Source organism: Camelina sativa, chromosome 4 (genome assembly GCF_000633955.1).
Source record: "Camelina sativa cultivar DH55 chromosome 4, Cs, whole genome shotgun sequence".
In the NCBI taxonomy this organism is placed as follows: domain Eukaryota; kingdom Viridiplantae; phylum Streptophyta; class Magnoliopsida; order Brassicales; family Brassicaceae; genus Camelina; species Camelina sativa.
The window spans coordinates 19,428,438-19,449,809 of NC_025688.1; the positions used below are offsets into that span (position 1 = coordinate 19,428,438).

A 21,372-nucleotide genomic window follows, 5' to 3' on the forward strand; every position below is an offset into this window, starting at 1 on the left:
AAAAAAAAAAAAAAAAAATCCACTTCCTACATATTCAATAATAGATTTGTAACTAATCACGATGAGTTAAAGAACACAGTATAGTTTATATCTTCATCTACAAAAAAAATCTTCAACTGAAGATAAGCTTCATTACGATGACTGCTGTGTTAATGAGCATGAGTGGGAGTCTCATGTACTGGCAGGCATGGATTAGACCGATGATTTGGCCTTTGGGCGAGTTTCTTCTACCGGTATGGTGGAGTTCTACTAGCGTCCATCCTCTTGGAACAAGGAAACGGTCTTCGTTTAGGATCGCCAGTGCATTCGCAAAGAGCAGCAGACCTTTTAATAGTGTCCAGAAGCCCATCGTTCTCTGTGATGCAAAAAGAGTTCAAACTGATCAGAAGCAGGGAAAGAGACTGGAACAAAGTTGTCTAATCAAATTTAGAAAACACAATGAATGGGGCACTAATGGCATGCTAGTGTATCGCCTGATGGATAATATCTAGAATATATACAATGGCAGGACGGTCATCGAGCTAGCAATACAAAGAGCCTTAAACTTAGGCATAATCTATAGAAACACTTATCAGGACCTCTATAAAATCACATAAGTAACAAGTGTTTCATGACTCGGGATCAAAAGCAACTCCAGAAAAGCACCGAGCTAGTTGAGCACTAGATGAGATTTCCTTACGAAGTTGGTTCAAGAGCGGTAAGCTTGAGTCAATCACAACATCATGAAAGATTGAAATTAAAAAAAGACACGAATCATAGGCTCAGCAGTAAGCAGTAGAAATCAATCATGTTCAATAAAAATCACTTTCTTCTCGCATACAAGTGTAACAAATTACGCAGGAATTATAAAGAACCTTAAAGCTACTGATCTAAACCGTGAGATCTAGACAGCAATTGAAGATCCAAGGTTACTTATTAGAAGAAATAGCCAAACTAATCGATCGATTTCCCATGAGGAAACGTAAACCCCAAATCTTTAGCAACCTAGCGAAGTACAATAAAACTAGAATAATCGAGGGAACTGAATCGAGTGCGAGATTACCGTATTCCGGCGATGAGGACGGCCTGAGAACGAGATAAATCAAAATCGTCGGTGAGATCTTTGTGTGGGAGGGTTTTATTTTGTTTCTTATAAAAATTCTGAACTGTTCTTCTTCTTCAGCCGTAAGAAAAAGAAAGAAAGAAAGAAAAAAAACCCGAACCGGGTTTTCATGGGTTGACCCGGTTCGAATAAAATTCGGGTCAGGACCCGATATGATTCAAGAAGGATTTGGATAAACCCTGATGACAGACATCGAAGTAAAAAAAAAAAAAAAACCCTTCTTCCCCAATGGCTTCACTTCTTCTTTTTCCTCACTTTCACCATTTTGATTCTTCTTCACTAGGTCGTAGAGAGATACTAGTAGCTCGTAATTCACCAAAACCAAGACAATTTCTTCTTTCTCCGAGAGCTTCAATCAATGGCGAAACCGCCGTCAAACCTAGTCGCAAAGGGAGGAAAAAGAAGCAACAAACCTCGACGGTGATTGAGAAAGACGACACCGAGGAGAACGGTACTATCGAGACGGAACCTGAATTGAATCCGGAGTTAGAGGATTACGACGACGGGATCGAGTTTCCGTACGACGATCCGCCTCTAGTGTGCTGTTTCGGGGCAGTGCAGAAGGAGTTTGTTCCGGTGGTGAGAGTCCATGATAACCCGATGCATCCTGATATCTACTCGCAGTGGAAGATGCTGCAGTGGGATCCGCCGGAGTTTGGGAGAGCTCCTGGAGGTCCGCCGTCGAATGTGGCGATCTCTCATGTCCGGTTAGGTGGGAGAGCGGCGTTTATGGGAAAAGTCGGTGAAGATGAGTTTGGGGATGAGCTGGTTTTGATGATGAACCAGGAGAGAGTTCAGACGAGAGCTGTGAAATTTGATGAGAATTCAAAAACTGCTTGTACTCGTGTTAAGATTAAGTTTGAAGACGGGAAAATGATGGCGGAGACGGTGAAAGAGCCGCCGGAGGACTCGCTTCTTGCTTCAGAACTTAATTTAGCTGTGCTTAAAGAGGTAAAAGATTTCAGCTTTATGATAAAAAAAAAAAAAAATTGCCTTTTAACTTATAGCTCGAGCTTGGTTTGTGTATATGATTTGGATCATGAAACAGAGGACCTCAGCTTGGATTTTAAGCTTTTTTGTGTTTGTTACTTGTGCTTATGATGCAGGCGAGGATTTTTCATTTCAATTCAGAAGTGTTGACGTCTCCTACAATGCAATCAACTCTTTTTAGGGCTATACAGTGGTCTAAAAAGTTTGGAGGGCTTATTTTCTTTGACTTGAATCTGCCATTACCGCTATGGAGATCGCGTAATGAGACTAGGAAGTTGATCAAGAAAGCATGGAATGAAGCAGACATCATTGAAGTTTCACAGCAAGAGCTTGAGTTTCTGCTTGATGAAGATTACTATGAGAGGAGAAGAAACTACACACCGCAATACTTTGCTGAGGATTTTGATCAGACGAAGAACCGAAGAGACTATTACCATTACACACCAGAGGAAATCAAGCCATTGTGGCATGACAAGCTGAAGCTATTGGTTGTGACTGATGGAACGCTCCGGCTTCATTACTATACTCCTACTTTTGATGGAGTTGTGGTTGGAACAGAAGATGTGCTTATAACTCCTTTCACCTGTGATAGGACAGGTTCTGGTGATGCTGTTGTTGCAGGGATAATGAGAAAGCTAACAACTTGTCCGGAAATGTTCGAGGACCAAGATGTGTTGGAGCGACAGCTCAGGTTTGCAGTTGCTGCTGGGATCATAGCGCAGTGGACAATTGGTGCAGTAAGAGGTTTCCCTACTGAAAGCGCGGCGCAAAATTTGAAAGAACAAGTATATGTTCCATCAATGTGGTAGGATAGAAGATGAAGAACTCAACTTGTACTAAAATGTTTTTTGAACAATGTGTGAGAGAGATGTATCAAATTTGTAACCCAATGTAGAATCAATTTTTGAGTTCACTGATAACAACAACCATGTGAATGGATGATGAGTAGCTGCTTCCCTATAGAATTTTTGTTTTGTTCTGTTCAGCTTCACAAAAATGTTCTCGCTGATCCAAGTCTTGATGCTTCTCCAGTTCTCCTGTAAGGAGAATCAATTATGTGAGAAAACCATCATAAAGCTCTGTGACAACTGACAACCATCATAAAGCTTTCAGTTAAATCTTGCATTTATGCAGTAAATACCTTTTTGACCAAATTCACAAGTGTCAACATTTTTGACCAAATTCACAAGTGTCAACAACTTTTTTATTTTTATAAAAATTTACATTAAATGTGAAGATTTGTTTTACCAAAAGTTAACTGGTTATTCTTAAATATGGAAAATCAATTAATGATTAAAAAAAAAAAGACCAGAAGTTATATAAATATAGGCATATAGCCTTTCGTTGAGATCCAAAAAATGAAGAACATCTTAATCTCTTAAAACTCTGGAGTCTCGATACAAAGAAAAAAAATATGGGAAGTACAAAAAACATATTCTTGATAACGTTTTTTCTCGTTGTGATTTTAACTGTCCAACCACAATGGCCTCCGGTATGTTTTTCTTTTTTCACTCGCTTTCAAACTTTTGTTAACATTATAGTATTACGTATTTGGACTTGTGAATGAATGATGACTAGCTGCTTCCCTATAGAGTTTTGGATGTATTAATAAATTTGGATATTTCTCATGTTTGACAATTGTGGACTGTCTTTTGGTGCATTATATAAGACTTGGGGTACAAATTTCATATTTAACTTTGTGATCAACTCAAATTTACTTTGAGGCTTTGAGCCCTTTAGTCTTTACCATCTTTTTTTGGCTGTGATCGGTAGCCATGTGCACTATTTTTCTTTCTATACTTTGATTAGTAATACTAACTTTGAATTTATTTTGGTTAATTCCGGTTACACAAACTTGTATTTGGTTCGAAAAGTTCACTATATAAGCAATGTAATCAAATTAAAATTTGGTTCAAGTTTTTTTTAAAAAACTATTCGGTTTAAGTTTAGATTGATAAACTGGTTCAGTACAATACATGCATATTTTGTATATGAAAAAATCAGATGCTTACCTCATGTCCTCCGGTGACTCTCTCCGCAGATCCGGTCTTGTGGTGCCACTCTTCGTATCGGGATCATCGCCTCGAGACACCTCGTTTCGGTATTATGCCATACTTGTTAGTTAATGTCATCTTCGTTTTTTGCCATATTTGGAAAATTTGTTGGTGTATCCTGAATTGTTCAAAAAAATATCAGATTAATAATTTGATTAAAACATATGTTTAAATTTAAATTGGTGCTTAAAAAAATAGAGACATTTAATTAAGTAAAAAGAAATATACTGTAAAAAAAAACTGTGTTTATGACTATCACTAGGAAATAAATATATATTACCTGAATCACGTGATTTTGAAGAAGTGGGTGGTCCAAAGAAGGCTGATCTCGTATGTGGATGCAGTCTATAATGTCACCATGTGGACTCTGTTGATTTATTAAGAAATCAAATAAAAATACATCTCAGTATATTCACTTCAGTTTTAGAAAATTGTAGGATGTTAAGAAACAGAAAAGCCTATAGATTCTTCTTTTCATTTGAGCAAAGAAAAGTGGCTTAGCCGATCGATGACAATACGTAAAATTATTAAACCAATGTATAAAATTTTGTTTCAAGTTTTTAATTAACTATCAAATTGTTGTAGTTATGTTGTGCTACTACTATTATATAATAATACAGATGAAACAATTCATCCTCGTTAGCATGCAATGATTATATATATTACTAGATTAAATCCCACGTACAGTACATGTGGATTATGATATAAATTCTTTAGTTTATTAAATATATAAAATATAAATTGTGAAATTAAGTTAAATCTCCATTTAATTATATAGAATAATATTAAATACGCTATCAAATCATTCATCGATTAAATTTTTTTAAAAATTTACATTAAGATATTTTTTAATTTTCATAATTTTCTTATATTATGTTAATTACTAATTTTAACACATCAAATTTTGTATACATTAATCATTTTTCTCTCTAAATTTCTTTTTACTAATGTTTATAATAGATAATAATCGCAATTAAATTGCACATATTCTCTTATTAATAGCATATATTTTTCTTATTAATTGCATATATTTTTTCTTATTAATTGCACATATTTTCCTATAAAAATTATTAATTTAATAGATAACTATTAATAAACTATATATAATAAGATATATATATATATATATATATATATCCATATTATGAAATAATTTCATTTTCTCAGCTGTCTCCGTAGTGCGTACTAATGGTTTTTTGCTGACTCAAATAAAAGGTTAGACCCATAATACTCATGATCTAGAAGAAAACATTCCCAAATATATATATATAGCTTCAATTAGTCAAATCCATATTAAAATCTATAGAAAAATTCTTTATATATAGTCAAGAAAATAGGGAAAGTCTTTTTTTTTTTTTAATTCATTTGTAGCCAAACCTATGATTTTGAATAAAAATTAAATTTATGAGAATAATGTTTATCATGTAAGTTTCGCACTTTGTTTAGACTATCTTACTTACCACGTACCTGGATGCTTAAGAGTGGAGTTGAGACTCCTTGTTGAGTATAGAGAAGTGCTAAAATGGGAACCAAGAATGAAGTCAGAACAAACGAAGTCATCATCTTCTCGATATTCCTTCTAGCAACTCAGAACATGCAGAGAAACCCTCGAAGCAATGTCTCTCTGTCTCCAAAGATCTTTCTTTTAGCAACTCTCTGTAAACATCCTAAATAGAGAGAATAGATTGAGAGAGAATCGATGTTGAGATTGTATTTTTTTTTTTCTTTTCAAAATTGATGTTGCCGTTGTTGGTGCATCTCCTCTTTTTATTGCCCTATAGTTTCCATTTAATTACTCTCTCCTTCGTTTTAAGTAAATTTTGCTTATAGTGTTTTTCTTGTTCTTTTCCTTTTTATTAATCGATCACATGCACTATGACCCAAAAACCTTAATTTATATTTTACCAAATTATCAATTTATGTCACTCAAATTAATTACGTTAGGAAATATAGGATACCTCTCGAAAAAGTTTTCAAGGCTATATAGTTTTTTTTTTTTTTTAATTATATGTTAGATATATTGAATGTTACGTCTGTTTTCTGATAACCAATCCTTCAAAAGTTATTTTTTTTTTTTTTTGTAATTATAATTATAATATGCCATACCACCACTTGGCTGTTATAATGAAGAGTTAAAAAGATGATATTCAAAAAAGAAGAGTTAAAAAGATTAAAAGTCGTCTTCGAGCCTACTGTGGAAAGACGTTTCTATATATAGAGTAATTAAACACCACCAGTTGGGGGCCTATAAATATAGCAAGGTATAATACATAGAAAACTTTGAACAACAAATTATCCCCTTTTATGAATGACAAAATAACAACAGACTGCAGTTTACTTTCATGAATGACAAAATAATTAGACCTTCGATTTTGGGAATAAATGGACGGACCTCGTTGTTACTCAAATTAACCTACTCTATTATATAGATAAATATATATACATTAACTAAAATTGGTTTGGAACATCCTAAATTGGTAACTTGCGAACCAAACTTCAACAACTTGTGATGTAGTGGGCACGTCTGTATTCATGCATGTAGTGTTTAGTTTTATAATGCTTATTTTTTTTTTAATGTTAGCCGTAGTTTATAATGTTTATTAGAAGAACGAATGGATGTATACTTTTACATCAGACATATTTTAGGAACTGCGTTAGTTCTTAATGATCTTAAGAAAGTTAATCAATGTTTTTAAGGGAATAAGTTAACATATATGATATAATTTTATTCATCCGTGTGATCTTGAGGTTGATTTTGTTTATACATAGTTACATACGTCTGTATTATTCTATCAATACAATGAAAAACTAAACACTACATGCATGAATACAGACGTGTCCACTACATCACAAGTTGTTGAAGTTTGGTTCGCAAGTTACCAATTTAGGATGTTCCAAACCAATTTTAGTTAAGCTATTGATCGTGGCTGATGGAACACTTCTGCTTCGTTACTATACTCTTACTTTTGATGGAGTTGTGGTTGTAACAGAAGATGTGCTTGTGACTCTTTTCACCTGTTCAGGTGATGCTGTTGTTTGCAGGGATAATTAGAATGCTATTAAGTTGTCCTGAGATGTTTAAGTACCAAGATGTGTTGGAGTGAGAGCTCAGGTTTGCAGCCGCAGTGGGCAATTGGTGCAGTTAGAGGCTTAGAGGCTTCCCTACTGAAAGCGAAACAAAAGAGAGCAGGTTTATGTTCCATCACTGTGGTAGAATATAATATCACGAACTCAGATTTTATACAAAAAGTTGTAAGCCGTGTGTGAGATGTATACTGATGCAAATTGTAATCCAATGTACAATCAAATTTTGAGGTCACTGATTACAACCATGTAAAATAATGAGGAAGAACAACTGTTTCCCCAAGATCTGTCTTTTGTTCTACTCAGGTGCAGGGTCACAAAATTCCTCTAGCTGACGCAAGTCTTGACGCTCATCCTGTACGGTGTGAATCGATTCTACAAGCTGTCTGAATCTTCCAAAAACTCGGGTTACTTCTGTTTCCTATATTGTACAAGTAGGCTATAAACTCAAAGCAAATTGTTCTATGTATCCACTGCAGTATTCTTTTGCATCGGAATCTCAACTGTTTTTGATTACTGTATCGCTGCTATCTTAAGGCACTCTTCTTCCAACTCTTTGAATCTGTTCTTACACCTGATTTTGTCCAGAGCTTCTCCGGATGAGACTTGTTACAGATGCAATCGGGTTGTGGGTTCGCATAGAAGTTCTCCTCTAGCCTGGGAAATGCAGCAGACAGTCTCGCATATGCCGCTCCAATTCTGTCTTTGTTTAATCTCTTCACCTCTGAAGAAAACTCTTCCCAAGAAATGACACCCTCATCAAAATGATCTATCAGTCTAACAAAATTTAGCCTGAAATAATCACACAGAACAAATCAGTGATAAAGAAGCTACATAATCTCCAAAATGAAAAGCTTCATTCCATGTTACCATACCTGTCTGGATTTATGGACTTCCTAAAACCTTCAAACCTTCTGTGCCCTTGTACCGCCTTAGCCATATTCCCATCATATGTGTACACAAAAACATCACTTTCAAGGGCCACAATGTAGTCCAATGCAGCAAGGCGGTTCTGGTATTGACTGAAAGGCTCTAACTCTTCTTCAGTCGCAAGAGTTGAATGGGAGTATACATTTGGGTACTCTGCACGGAAAGCATCCATACTCTTGCTTCCATAGATTTCACCAGCAACTATATATACAGTTGTGGAGGACGGATAACCCATTGCCTTTAGAAATATAGCTGCTTCCCGCGGAGACATTGGACATCCCCCTTGAATACGTCTCTCTTCGCTATCAATCTCTTTCTCCTTCCAATGTTTGACACTGTACCTCATGATTCTCAGCTCTTCAGCTTCCTCAGTTGTAAGATTGTGGTTGCATCCTGTAAAGGCGAGCATGTCCTTCTCATATCTGCAAATCCAAAATCCATTTGATACAAAAACTATGATCCAAATTATTTCCCTTGTTTATAATAAAAGAAATGTAGGATTTACCTCAAATGCAGAGCGATATACGGTTCACTGTTGTTTCTTAACCGGTTAACCAAAACCTTTCCTAGCTCCTCGATCTCCTTGGTGTACAGAAGTGCCTGGTAATTAGCACGACATCTCAGTCGTTGGATGGATGGTGGCAAGCCATTGTTAGCAAGCCGTGAGTCAGTAAGCGTGAACTTTAACACCTTGTGACGTTTCAACAGTGGCAGCATTTCGCTTCTGTAGTAACTAGCCTGTATATCAGTTTTTAAGAATTTACTTCTCATGGTGGAAATCCCTTTACATCCATATAGAAGAAGAGATAAAACTCTGAAAGTTAACCAAGAAACCTCCCTAATATGAATAAGTCACGGACCTTCGACCAAGAAACAGGGGCCTTGAGAAGATGCTTCATGGCGGCATACTGAGGAGGCAAGTACTCAACAACGTCAACATCGTGTTTAAGTACATTCATGAAGTTTCTCCAGTCAAAAATATCTTTGAATGTGCTGCAGACAAAATAATATTTATTGGCATTTGGCTTATTTTCTTGTAAATATCTTGTGGTATCAAGTCAAAAAGAGTTCCAAGATCCAAGGACAAGACCTCGGGTCAGTCCAGAAAGATTCATGGTCAAGAAGAGGAAGAACAATGAGTTGCATTCATAATCTTGGCAACAGCAACCATGTCACATATCTGCATATGGTCAAAACCAACAAATAAAGGTAAAACAAAACAGTTTACCGTGGAGAAACCAGAGATCAATACCCCGGTACTATACTTTGGAAGTAAACTCACCCCAGTTCTCATCTGATTCAATCCTCCATTTGCGTGTACTAAAAGATACCCATTGGTTTGGCGGTGCAGTCCTAGACAAAGACATACACCAAATACTGAAAATTCAGAACTGAAAACTCGCTTAAAAGACTAGGAATTCCAAGATAGCAACATACTTGTATAGTTCTTAGGACGTGCCACACATTGGCGATAATTCCCGCTTTCAGGTTTCTGCCAAATTTCCGGAATCTATGAAAAGAGACAACAAGATGATAAGATCCATGACCAAGATCCGCGGAAATGAAGTCCAACAGAAAGATTAAATCTTCCTTACATTGCAAAAACAGAGGAAATGATAAAGAATTAGTTAATCATCACAACCTGTAAAAGACCTCCGATTACACTGATCACAGAGAACTTCTCGTACTTTAAATCTGTTACTTAATGAATTTAAGTCAAGTTACAATTAATTCAACAAAACAGATTACACACTAACACAGATTAAAACCACACAAGGGTTACATCTAGTCAACGGCAATGAAATGTCAACCAATATAAACTTGGATTGTTTTGGAACTTCACAATTAAATATCGCAGAACCTAGAAAACTAAAAGATCAAAGAGTTTCCATTTTCAAGTCTTCCTATGAAAAGTTTATAAAATATGCAGAAACTAAGGTCAACTGATATTGTAGGAAAGTATGATCCACACATCAAAGCCGCCTAAATCCATTGACTATTATTGCTCGTCAAAGTCTCAAATCCAAAATCAAAAAAGTAAAGTTCCATACAAAAGAATTTCAGAATATAGCCATGCCACTGAGATATTGATTGTTGAAAAAAGAGCTATCATAATTGCACATTAAAGTTGTTCTGAGAATTCAGCTTATTACCCATCCCACTACCTCTTCTTCTTCACAAAAGAAGAAGAGAACAATTTCAGATATTTTCTGGACACTAATGCAAACAGAACAATTTCAGATATTTTCTAGAGAACTGTTCAACAAAACCCTCAAAAAAGACATCAATTGCACAAACACAAAAAAAAAAAGAGGGTTGATCCCAAGTACTAGTAGTATCTGATTAAGTAAACAATTGCAGATATTGATTATTCCTCAATTGATCACAAAGATTGAATTTTTTAAAATCCCTAAATGTTTAAATGTAAAGTGAAAAAAACTCACGGGAAGCTTTTCGAGAAGCCGCATTGGCTGAGAGGAAGCTTGGTTCTCGGCAACCTCACGTCGAGCCATAGACAAATCATCACGAAGGGTTCTAACGACGACAAACTCATTCAAACGAGCGTGATCAACGACGCGTACAACACCCATAAGGTATACCCTAAGGAACACAGACGCAACAACGAGCACCATGAGTAAACCCAAGATCCGACGACCCACGTTTCTACCCGATCTAAACCCTTGCCCAGTCACAACCGTCGATCCACCAACAAACGGAATCCAGAATCTTCTAAGGTAACGAATCGCCGGGTGATTGTAGAATCGGTGATGGTGATCGTGATGGTAATGAGATCCAGTAGATGAAGAAGAGTTCTCCGAAGATGGAGACGAATCTTGGCCGCTCGCGTCTCCTCCTCCGTCTAAATCCGTTGATCCGACGACGGGTAAGGTAACTGTATTGCTGAAATCGGATGGATTCGTGGGTCGTTCGGAGATTACGTCTAGAGAATCGGCGACACGGCGGCGAGTCGTTGGTGCAACAGGTACGGGGTTAATCGCTCCGGCGACTGACATATCGTCGCCGGTTAAAAAAAAAGGATATTTCAAGATTAGAAAAAGGAAAGGGAAGAGAGAGAAAGAAGAGAGAGTGGGTTGAGTTTTGGAGGGAGGGGACTAGTTGACCATGTTCTGGTTTGTCTTCTGATATTAGCCACCGTCACCGTTAAAGGAGGGGACGACGAAGCTGAGAGTTAATTTTTTTTTGTTTTCAGATTTTATTATATTCGCCAGTGTGTGTAAATGTAATGTGTATGTGACTGTTGTAATTAATACTACACTAGTAGGTTTTTCATTTTTACTGGTTTACATTTTTTAATATATTGGAGACATTTCTCGACTTCGTCACGTTTGTAGCACATCTTTTTAAATAATTTCTGGATAATTAGTGTAAGATCGTTTAGACTTTAGAGTAAACAATATACGAAAAAGAGTGATTAACGTGTTCTTAGTTAAAGAGATAATTAAGCATATGTTATGTACTTTTGTTAATAATGAAACTTTATTATTGTTATTATGGCTCCATTGATATAAGAAAGTTATTAGGCAAGTCTTCATCGTGACGAATATGCAGCTAGAAGAAGAAGGGCGCACACCTACACTGCCACTGCTACAAAAGCCATCAAAAGATTGGTGGATTAATCAACTTTGTACCACATTACTTCTCATCTTATAACCACTCAGATTCTAACAATTAGGATCATTTGAAGTGAACAAATCAGAATACGGATACAAAAAAAGAATAAAATCACAAGTAATAAAATAAAAAAAATTCGATAAAACCGTGGCGATGTGTCACTGATTTGACTTTTGGAATCAAAATAATAGCACAGTGAATTTATAATGGATGGATGAGATTTTATTATCAAAACAGGTCACACACATGTGTATAAATTACAAGTGAAAGCGCCCATAATCTTTCTTTTTCATTAGCAGAGAGAGAGAGAGAGAGAGAGAGAGAGAGACGATCCTTTAACAGAAACACTCAGAGGCCAAGTTGCGTAGCCGTAATCTAGCGTCCTCCTTCCTCGTCGCTCTTCCCAAGATCCTCTCTCTTCTTCGATTTTCGTAACCCTAGCCTCCTCCGCCTCCCGATTTCGCGTTTTCTCACGATCGAAAGAAAATGGTAGCTGATAGCAAATCCGACCTTCCCTTGCCCAAAATTTTCGCCTGCAGTGCCTTCGCTGCTTGCGTCGGCGAGGTAATTGCCGGATTCCCTCATTTTCTCCTTCTCTTTTTTACTTTTTTTTTTTCTTCGATTGTATCGTTAAACTTAAAGAATTGTGTGTCGCGATCCAGTTTTACGCGGAAATGTATTTCGAATTTCGTTAAAAAAAATCCCAGGTTCCGATCAGATTGATCTTTAATCTTTCTTGTCTCATCGTATAGCTTGAGAATCGATTGCTTGCTTTTTCTTCAATAGAGAGTGATTTGATTGATCTCTGCAGTCAGAATATACATATCTTTCAGGAGCTCGTTGTGTATCTGTGACCATAATTGAGTCTTAGGCGTTTGTGTTGCAATGTTAAGTTGTTCTTTGGATATGATTTTGGGAAACATGAATATGATGAGACTTCAGAGTTGAATTCATTAGAGCACTGTAGTATTTGTTATGCAACACAACTGTATAATGATGTTAATTACTCTCAGAACAAACTGTGTATCTTCTGTGTTGCACCGTTGGTATTGACTTTGTTATTTCCACCACCTAGATATGCACAATTCCGTTAGACACTGCTAAAGTTAGGCTTCAGCTCCAAAAGTCTGCTCTTGCTGGAGATGTTACTCTGCCTAAATATCGTGGATTGTTGGGAACTGTTGGTACCATTGCTAGGGAAGAAGGTTTACGTTCACTATGGAAAGGTGTCGTACCTGGATTGCATCGTCAATGCCTCTTTGGTGGTCTTAGGATTGGAATGTATGAGCCGGTGGGTTTCTAATTCTACTTCTTTCCATTGCTCTATATAACATGCTTAAACCACATTTTCTTCGTAGTTATTTACTCAAAAGACGTTAACCAAATTTGTTCTCCGCAGGTGAAAAACTTGTATGTTGGAAAAGACTTTGTGGGTGATGTTCCATTGAGCAAGAAAATTCTTGCTGGTTTGACAACAGGTGAGCATAGCGGTAGAAGAAACCCAGGATTTAAGTTTCCTTCTTTATCACTTAACTTGGCTGCTGTTGTTGTTGTTGTTGTCTAACTCTCAGGTGCACTGGGTATCATGGTAGCAAATCCCACTGATCTTGTGAAAGTTAGGCTTCAGGCTGAAGGAAAACGAGCTGCAGGTGCGCCAAGACGGTATTCCGGAGCGATGAATGCGTATTCAACAATTGTGAGACAGGTAGTTATCCTGCCTTGGAAGTTGAGATTGGGAATAAATTGCTTCAAGTATGCTTCATATCTTATATTCTTATTGATCTGGCTCTGACAGGAAGGAGTCCGAGCTCTTTGGACTGGTCTTGGGCCTAACGTAGCAAGAAACGCAATTATCAATGCTGCTGAATTAGCGAGTTACGATCAAGTGAAAGAGGTATGAAAGAAATTATTCTCTATCCCTCTTCTTTAACTGAAGGATCCGGATATTTTAACCAACAATCCTGTTTTCGTTCAGACAATCTTGAAGATTCCGGGGTTCACTGACAACGTCGTCACACATATTCTATCTGGACTGGGGGCAGGATTCTTTGCTGTCTGCATTGGCTCTCCTGTTGATGTGGTACGATATCTACACATGACACTGAACCTTGAGTTTGTTCGCTACGATTCCTGATTGTCTTCATGAAATCTTGTTGTGTGGCAGGTTAAGTCAAGAATGATGGGAGACTCTGGTGCTTACAAAGGCACTATTGACTGCTTCATCAAAACTCTGAAGAGCGATGTAAGCAACTCTGCTTCTGATCCCTCTTTGGAGGTTTTGTTATAAAGATATCCGCAGAAATTGTTTCTTACTCTTTGAGTTTTTCTCGACAGGGTCCTATGGCATTTTACAAGGGTTTCATCCCCAACTTTGGACGCCTTGGCTCATGGAACGTCATCATGTTTTTGACCCTCGAACAGGTAACAACTGATATAACTTTTATTGCATCAAATTTAAATCAATCACGCAAAGTCGTCTTTCTCATCTTCTAATACCGGTTCTTAATACTTCAATTCAGGCAAAGAAGTACGTCAGGGAACTCGATTCGTCCAAAAGAAACTGAGACACAAAGTTTTAAGCAGAGAGAATAAGAGCTACATCGTTTTTTTTCTTTTCTTAATTTCGGTGATTGAGAGAGGCCAGAACTTGGTCTAATATTGTTTTGGGAATAGAGAGTCAGTTTTCAAATAAAATTTCCGTGGTTTGCTCATGTTTTGGGTGTACCATTCCAACATTTTATCACAAAATAACATACATTTTTCTCCCTTTCTTTCCACGAAACTGAGAAATCAAAAAATAGACAGAAGAATAAATTCTTGAAGAAGAAAGAGGTGACAGCCTCTCAGCTCAGTTTCTTCTTATTTTCAGGAAAAGCCAATATCTCGAATCTGAGGTAAAGCTCTTTAGCTTTGTTGCAGATAAACACAATAGATCCATCAATGTAATCTTCATATCTTTCATAGAAAGCTGGAACCGTCATAACCACCAAAACGCCTGCCAGAAAAAAAAAGCAAGAACAACCACAATTTAATGAATCTAGCTCTAACCATTCCAAGTATTATTATAAGAGATTTACTTACTGGTGTGGCAAAGTGTCTGAAAATCCATGAGGCTTCCGATTAATGAGATGAGAAACAGAGAGATTGCTACTTTGATATACAACTCTGAGTCCCTTCCCATCGCAATGTCATACGAAACTTGGAGTAGTCTGTTCACATGGATGCGTAACCATATCGAAGCTTCTTCTGCCATCGCTTCACTTATTTGAAACTCCAATAATGGCGGCGATGGCCTGAAGAAGAGCCAAGGAAACTGAATTAGAAATATAGTAATATAAACTGTAAAATATTAATCACAAAGTGTAAAAACTCATAATATTTAAATTTACCTGTTGAGAATAGAAGCAGATTTGGACCAGAGGAAGAGAATAGAAAGCAAGAGAAGAAGAACACTCGAAAGAAGAGTGAAGATAGTGTAAGCAAATGCCTCGAACACCATCCATGAAGCTATTGTCACTGTAACTATGCCAACACTCACATTTTTCTTCCTCCACAGCATCACATCTGCAACTGCAGATTCATTTTCATAACATGTGACTTAGAGGTAAAGAAGAGATCACTTTACCATTCATGATGATAGGAATCTAGATTCACTTACCAATGTTCCCTCCCAGAATCTCATGTATTGTCCTCTCTCTGTTAAACAGCTTGTCCGAAGAAGAACCCATTTGAGAAGGAAAGATCAGCAAATTCTTGGATTCAGATGATCTCAGATCCCAAAAAAGTTACCCAGATATTTAGATTTTGCTCTGAATGTCAGAAACAGATCATCATCATGTACAAGAAAATCCTAAAGGCTCAAATCGAATGAACCTGATGTGTCACAAGTAGAGAAAGTAAAAAAAAAAAAGGTGTGAAGAGACTAAAGTTGGGTCATCACCATCATCATCAAAGCCCTCAACTTTGAATATATATATATAATTAATTTAATAATTCAAAGGCTATGCTCTGTTAGGGAAAAAGAGAAGGTGTTTGTTGGCCTCTCGATGTATTATTTTCCAGCCTAAAAGTGTTATCCTTAGTCCAGAGTTTTTCAAAACTGTTAAAAAGTTGGACTAGATGAATGAAATTTACAACACCATTTATTTTTGTCAACTGAAGTAATTTAATTACCTAGAAAATGTTGAAAAAAATAATATGAGACTGTATTTTCATTTTCAGATTTAAGTTCCAAAAGGTAGAATCTTTTATTCTCAATCTAATAAGTAGGATTGTCAGAATGTAAGTTTGGCTTGGGATTAACCAAAAGGAAATCAAGCAAAAAAAAAATTCACAAATCGTTTATTCTCTGTTTTCTTTAGATGTAAGGTATTTTTTTTCTCTGTTCTGTATGTAAACTGTTGTTGATATAACTATTGATAACAAACCAAAACAAAAGAAACAAATGTGAATATTCCCCTCCCAACCTCCATCAAATACGACTTGTTCTCTATTTCCTCTGCTACTTTTTTTCCTCGGTTTCCTTAGAAGTCCCTATAGCGCCGAGATTGGCCCCAGCCGCAGAAGCATCAAGCAAACTCGCTGCAATTGCTGCCTTCAAGTCATCATCTTCCATCTCTGAAAAAGCCTGCACTTCCTCACGTGACAATGCCTGATTTGGTCTTTGTTGATCTACATTGGCATTACTTCTGTTGGTGCTGGCAGAAGAAGAACCTTGTACTGAGCTCGTGTTCTTTATTATTCTCTCTGCATCTTCAGGAGAAAGCCACTGCCCAAAACTGTTGGAGGCTTCAGATGAAGACGACATGGGACATTCCTGTGGGAAGTTTCCTTTCACTATGAAGATACTCCATCCTGAGCCTTTGAGAGAGTCAAGAAACGCAGAGAGGTAGAACTTTGATAAATGTTGCGGGGCAGCGAGGAGGCTGTCAAAGTTATACCACTCGCCATTCACTTTCCTTATGCAAAACCAATGGTCATGCAAGTGGCATATGAAGGCGCTTTCAAGCTCAGGGTCTATCTGCGCAGGCTCTGCATCTGGACAATTGAGTGGAATCACTTGTAAATCCCACACTTCCAAAGCTTTTTGCAAGACCTGTCAATCAAACCAGAAGCTTTCTCAGTGAAAAGAATATGCATAGAGAAGATACATATACTTTGCACAACCTAGATGCACATGTTTGGAATGTTTTACCTCATCCAACTTCCACACAACCATTAATATCGCTTTTACTTTAGATGCTTATAATTGGGAAGTGAACCGCTACTCAAGTGGTTTGCAAGCAAAATTAACTTGTGTGGCAACAGACTTATCAACAAATTAGTTCTAAAGCCAAGAAACTACAGATAATACCTAACATATCCAAAACCAATGAGTCCCTAGATAACAGATACCTTATAATGTTCTTCCATCTCTCAGCATAAAAATGTTCGCACAACACCATTTACTAATCTCAATTCTACTTTAATCGATCATTAGCACTAAACGTTCATATATTCAATTGGTACCTTAAACTTCAAAACTCGAAGATAACCATTCAAAAGGTTTCCACTTTAGTCTAAACCAGCAACCAAATGAACTGTAAATTCGAAACCCTAATCATGCCTAAACTCACAAGAACAGAATAATAACAAGAGAGCTTGCAATTTCTGAATGTTGGAGACGACTCAGGGATTTTCAATTTGCATTAAAAAACAAGAAACACGAAATCAAGAAATCGAGATTCGTGTTACCTGGATACTAAAATCGCCGCCGAGGGAAACATTATGCGACTCCTCAGAGTAGAAATCGCCGGCCGAAAACCCACCGACCGCGGCGCCTTCAAGCATAACCTGACGCTCCTTACCGTCGAGATCTGCTGCGACGGCAGCCAAATCGAATTCGGAGAAGAAAGGTCCTTGCAACACCGTGTTGACGCAGTGTACGGCGCACAGATTCGACTCTTGAACCTCGTGATACAACATCCCTCCGTTGCTCGTTCGTTCCATTGTCGATCTAAGATTTGAAACAAAAAAAAGACTTAAAAAGATTCGGTTTGTGAAATTATAAAAAATATTGCAGCGATGCGAAAGTCTCTCAAGAAGAGATTTGATAACGAAGCGATGAAGAAGAAGATGAAGTTAAACGAGAGGAGAGAGAGATCGCAAGTTACAGTGTAAACTTTTTAACCCTTTAAAAATATTTAAATTTGAGGCCTTTTCCTAATTTTGCTGATAAGCCCGAAGCTGTTTTCAATATAGGCCCAATCTTAAGTTTAAGTTTTACTTGCTTCCCAAGTTAGGTTTCTCCAAATTTTGCTGAAGAGGATTACTCTCGATTGTTTCTGAACACAATTGTTTCTGACAATCTCAAAATCATTCATTTGTTTGCTAAGAGGTGGTCAAAAAGCATTCAACAAAAAGGTCATAAAAGAGTTACCAATAATAGCAAGAACAAAGAGTTAAAAAGATCAAACATACTAGCGTCCAATCAAGCAGTTTTATTTGCCATATACACCTAATTCTCCTACCTTAATCAAAAGATTCATCACCGTTTCAACTTGAACACTTAGCATGTATGTGTTTTACTAGTGGCGTCCTCCATGATTCCATCTGGGACTAAAAATCTGTTCCCATCTAATGCGCCTTAACCTTTCTCGTTGGTGTTTCGTCCAAAAAGCAGCAAATTTTTCCTTCCAAGTAACTGTAACACCGGATCGAGTGATCACAACAACATTCTTAGCTTCTTTCAACCATTTCTCTTTCCACAAATCATCGTCTGATGTCAGATAACGCAACTCTGTACAAAGGCAAGCCAACTTTGCAAGACTTTCTCCAGGAAGATACTCTAGTATCTTCAGCTTTAGCTCTCTTGGTAAACGCATCAAACATGGTGGAGCTTTATCGCACAGACCAATCAACAACGGGATAACAAGACCGTACTTTACCATTCTCCAGAACATGGATACTTCGTGGTAGATCCTCGAAGAGCCTCCTTCTTTGTCAGGCTTCATAGGCACAAAACCACGCTTATCAAGAACAATCCTGTGCAGACTAGTCCCACTTAGAATTCCGTACACTACAACCATATAACCTAAGCTCTGAAACTTTACAGTAACGTACTCGATTGTATTGGTTTCCTTAGAGGTAACTAGCTCAGGCAGCGTATACCTTAGGGATACTGAAGGTAACTCCTTTGAAAAGCAAGACTTATCAGAGCCAGGATTGAACAAGACAAATCCAGATTCTAACATAAACGCATGAACTGACATTGACATTGCCAACGTAGTTAACTCACTGGTATCACCACATTTCTCCATCTATATATTTTTCTAGAAGAATGGTTTACAATGTTGTACGGTATAAGCTAATTCGATCTAGGGTTCACTATTAGGAACTAGGGTTCGATGTGCCTCACCCGTTTCGGAACAAGCTAATTTGATCTCCTGAACAGATGCAACAAAAGTAGAATGATCGAGAGAGTAATAAATAAGATCACCGGAAACGTTACTTCAAGAGATCGGAGAGTATCTCCTGCGGCGATGGTGCTAGGAGCTCGTCCTTACGATGACGTAACAGATCAACGGAGAAAGCGCTAATATATTGATCCGTAGCTGGAGATCTTAGGCATCAATTTTTATCATTTTCATATATATTTAGACATTGTATTCATCAACCTAGCCAAATACTTAATCAAAGAAACATTTTACATATAAGTCATGAAATATTCAAAAATACATAAAGCAAAGCAAAACCAAAACAGACCCAACCTAAATCACCAACAACTAGACCAAATATATAACATTTACAAGCGAAACATTTTTATACCATATCTTAACAAACACTGTTTTGTGACTCCAAATCTCTACGACACCAGTTCCTTCATCAATGTGCTCGTCCTACAGCTTTCTTGTACTTGTAGCGTTTTGATATCCAGAGGTACACTAAGAAGTTGAGGAAACTTAGTGTTGCCAGCAAGTAGAAAAAGTAATCAAGGTGGCCTCGGTTCAAGTTATCCGGTATCCAACCCGGTTTACCGTTCTTCTTCGTTACCTTCATCACAACCGTCACAAGAACCGTGCTTAAGTAGTTCCCCAACGCAACCGTGGTCAACGACAAAGCAGAGCAGAGACTTCTCATGGCATCAGGAGCTTGATCGTAGAAAAACTCAAGCTGTCCTATAAAGGTGAAAACTTCTGCACAACCGATAAGTAGATACTGCGGGATCTGCCAGAATATGGACATTGGGATCTGTTTCTGGTCATATGCATTGTGACTTTTGACGTAATCAAGCCTCACGACTTCAAGTACTCCTGCAGTGATCATGGCAAAGATTGAGATCACAAGACCTATACCCATACGTTGAAGCTGCGTAAAGCCTCGTTCATGGCGAGTGAACTTTCTTGCGAACGGGACAATGAACTGGTCGTAGACAGGAGTCCAGAATAGTACACTGACCGTATCGAAGAGTGAGAGTGAAGCTGATGGGATTTCAAAGTTTGGTCCCATGTGTTGGTCCAATGTGTTTCCTTGTAAGACAAACATTGTGTTCATTTGGCTGTACACTGTGGCGAACACTATCCCCGAGGCCCAAACTGGAAGAAGTGTGATTATGGACTTGAGTTCTTCAACTTGAGTAACAGAACAAAGTCTCCACGGATTCACTTCCCCGCCTTTGATGCTATCAGATTGACTCTCAACAGCTGCCTTGTCGAAGAAACTGAGATATTCAAAACTTTGATTAGTAAACAGAGTTAAAAGATTCAAACTTTATAGTTGTTAAAAGTTTTGTTTCTTACTTTAAGTTATCAGTGTGCACGAGTTTCCTGCTACCTTTGATGTTACTCTCATCATCTGCGGTTTCGAAGAGCAGAGACTTGTCCTCTGGTACCTTAACACGCATCTTCCGAAAAGCCGCAACTATAACCTGAAAGATACGTGTAAGAGGACTCCCTCCAGGTCTCTGAAGCCTGTAGAAACGGCTTCCCAAGAAGAAAAAGCCAACCGCAATGACCATTGCGACTGTTGGAACACCGAAACCCCATCCCCAACCAACGTTCATTTGTATCCAGACAAGAACTGTCGCAGCAATGAGTGCTCCAACGTTAATGGAGAAGTAAAACCAGTTAAAGAATGAACTCTTCTTGACCTTCTCAGCCTCATCATTCTCATCAAACTGATCAGCTCCAAAGGACGAAACACACGGCTTTATACCGCCTGTTCCAAGCGCAATCATGTAAAGCGCGACAAAGAAAACAGCCGTCTGACCCGAATTCGGATGACATGTATTGCCATCGCAGTTACCTGGTTTAAGTCCAGGAACTGAAGCTGATAATGTCAAAAGAGTCATACCCTTCAAGAAAAAAAACAAACGTGTTACTTCCATCAAAAGATTCACATTTTAATCAACCGATTTTAGTTAAAACAGAGCAAAGTAAAACTTACGGAGACATAGATGAAAACAAAGATTGCAATAGTCCAATATCGTCCAAGATAAGCATCAGCTAGAAAAGCTCCAATCAAAGGAGTTATATAACATGTTCCAGACCAATTCGTGACGTTATTTGCAGCCGTAGCATTGCCTTGATTCAGACGACTCTC

General features: G+C 37.6%; 6 protein-coding genes and 2 pseudogenes across 8 annotated transcripts in view; 2 read left to right on the forward strand and 6 right to left on the reverse strand.

The window, feature by feature from the left end:
* On the reverse strand, positions 8 to 1,137 carry LOC109132583 (immediate early response 3-interacting protein 1-like). The gene is made up of 2 exons (XM_019244311.1): positions 1,043 to 1,137; positions 8 to 355 (listed from the first exon to the last, which is right to left on the reverse strand). The coding sequence occupies exon 2, from the start codon at positions 347 to 349 to the stop codon at positions 113 to 115; it is 237 nt and encodes a 78-aa protein (XP_019099856.1). The 5' UTR covers positions 350 to 355; positions 1,043 to 1,137; the 3' UTR covers positions 8 to 112.
* On the forward strand, positions 1,308 to 3,057 carry LOC104781270 (fructokinase-like 1, chloroplastic). Its single transcript, XM_010505898.2, has 2 exons — positions 1,308 to 2,053; positions 2,209 to 3,057. Exons 1-2 carry the CDS (start codon positions 1,331 to 1,333, stop codon positions 2,899 to 2,901), a joined length of 1,416 nt encoding a protein of 471 aa, XP_010504200.1. The 5' UTR covers positions 1,308 to 1,330; the 3' UTR covers positions 2,902 to 3,057.
* LOC104781271 lies at positions 7,358 to 11,390 on the reverse strand (annotated as a pseudogene).
* LOC104781274 (mitochondrial uncoupling protein 1) lies at positions 12,072 to 14,558 on the forward strand. Its single transcript, XM_010505901.1, has 9 exons — positions 12,072 to 12,357; positions 12,869 to 13,084; positions 13,193 to 13,271; positions 13,365 to 13,498; positions 13,589 to 13,687; positions 13,769 to 13,873; positions 13,958 to 14,035; positions 14,128 to 14,214; positions 14,313 to 14,558. Exons 1-9 carry the CDS (start codon positions 12,280 to 12,282, stop codon positions 14,355 to 14,357), a joined length of 921 nt encoding a protein of 306 aa, XP_010504203.1. The 5' UTR covers positions 12,072 to 12,279; the 3' UTR covers positions 14,358 to 14,558.
* LOC104781272 (reticulon-like protein B12) lies at positions 14,447 to 15,819 on the reverse strand. Of its 2 annotated transcripts, none has more exons than XM_010505900.1 (4): positions 15,452 to 15,819; positions 15,183 to 15,357; positions 14,875 to 15,086; positions 14,447 to 14,788 (listed from the first exon to the last, which is right to left on the reverse strand). In XM_010505900.1, the coding sequence occupies exons 1-4, from the start codon at positions 15,519 to 15,521 to the stop codon at positions 14,637 to 14,639; spliced, it is 609 nt and encodes a 202-aa protein (XP_010504202.1). In that variant the 5' UTR covers positions 15,522 to 15,819; the 3' UTR covers positions 14,447 to 14,636. The 2 variants fall into 2 exon arrangements, with proteins under 2 accessions (XP_010504202.1, XP_010504201.1); XM_010505899.1 differs by having other exon boundaries at positions 15,183 to 15,363; positions 15,452 to 15,765.
* Positions 16,116 to 17,939, reverse strand: LOC104781275 (ataxin-3 homolog). Its single transcript, XM_010505902.2, has 2 exons — positions 17,527 to 17,939; positions 16,116 to 16,888 (listed from the first exon to the last, which is right to left on the reverse strand). Exons 1-2 carry the CDS (start codon positions 17,779 to 17,781, stop codon positions 16,295 to 16,297), a joined length of 849 nt encoding a protein of 282 aa, XP_010504204.1. The 5' UTR covers positions 17,782 to 17,939; the 3' UTR covers positions 16,116 to 16,294.
* LOC104784056 lies at positions 18,360 to 19,657 on the reverse strand (annotated as a pseudogene).
* Positions 19,440 to 21,372, reverse strand: part of LOC104781276 (protein NRT1/ PTR FAMILY 8.1-like) — a gene marked incomplete in the record, with an annotated part of 3,180 nt that continues 1,247 nt past the window's right edge. For both annotated transcript variants that reach the window (XM_019244783.1, XM_010505904.2), the window contains 3 exon segments: positions 19,440 to 20,491; positions 20,571 to 21,124; positions 21,217 to 21,372. In XM_019244783.1, coding sequence (XP_019100328.1) covers positions 19,657 to 20,491; positions 20,571 to 21,124; positions 21,217 to 21,372 — 1,545 coding nt within the window.

Bases quoted from the DNA above. Each gene is read 5' to 3' on its own strand.
- LOC109132583 (XM_019244311.1), bottom strand. From the start codon at position 349: ATGGGCTTCTGGACACTATTAAAAGGTCTGCTGCTCTTTGCGAATGCA.
- LOC104781270 (XM_010505898.2), top strand. From the start codon at position 1,331: ATGGCTTCACTTCTTCTTTTTCCTCACTTTCACCATTTTGATTCTTCT. The intron at 2,054-2,208 runs GTAAAAGATTTC...CTTATGATGCAG, and splicing joins ATTTAGCTGTGCTTAAAGAG to GCGAGGATTTTTCATTTCAA.
- LOC104781274 (XM_010505901.1), top strand. From the start codon at position 12,280: ATGGTAGCTGATAGCAAATCCGACCTTCCCTTGCCCAAAATTTTCGCC. The intron at 13,874-13,957 runs GTACGATATCTA...GTTGTGTGGCAG, and splicing joins TTGGCTCTCCTGTTGATGTG to GTTAAGTCAAGAATGATGGG. The intron at 14,215-14,312 runs GTAACAACTGAT...ACTTCAATTCAG, and splicing joins TGTTTTTGACCCTCGAACAG to GCAAAGAAGTACGTCAGGGA.
- LOC104781272 (XM_010505899.1), bottom strand. From the start codon at position 15,521: ATGGGTTCTTCTTCGGACAAGCTGTTTAACAGAGAGAGGACAATACAT. The intron at 15,364-15,451 runs GTAAGTGAATCT...ATGAATCTGCAG, and splicing joins GATTCTGGGAGGGAACATTG to TTGCAGATGTGATGCTGTGG. The intron at 15,087-15,182 runs GTAAATTTAAAT...GCTCTTCTTCAG, and splicing joins TCTGCTTCTATTCTCAACAG to GCCATCGCCGCCATTATTGG.
- LOC104781275 (XM_010505902.2), bottom strand. From the start codon at position 17,781: ATGGAACGAACGAGCAACGGAGGGATGTTGTATCACGAGGTTCAAGAG. The intron at 16,889-17,526 runs GTAACACGAATC...TTTGATTGACAG, and splicing joins GCGGCGATTTTAGTATCCAG to GTCTTGCAAAAAGCTTTGGA.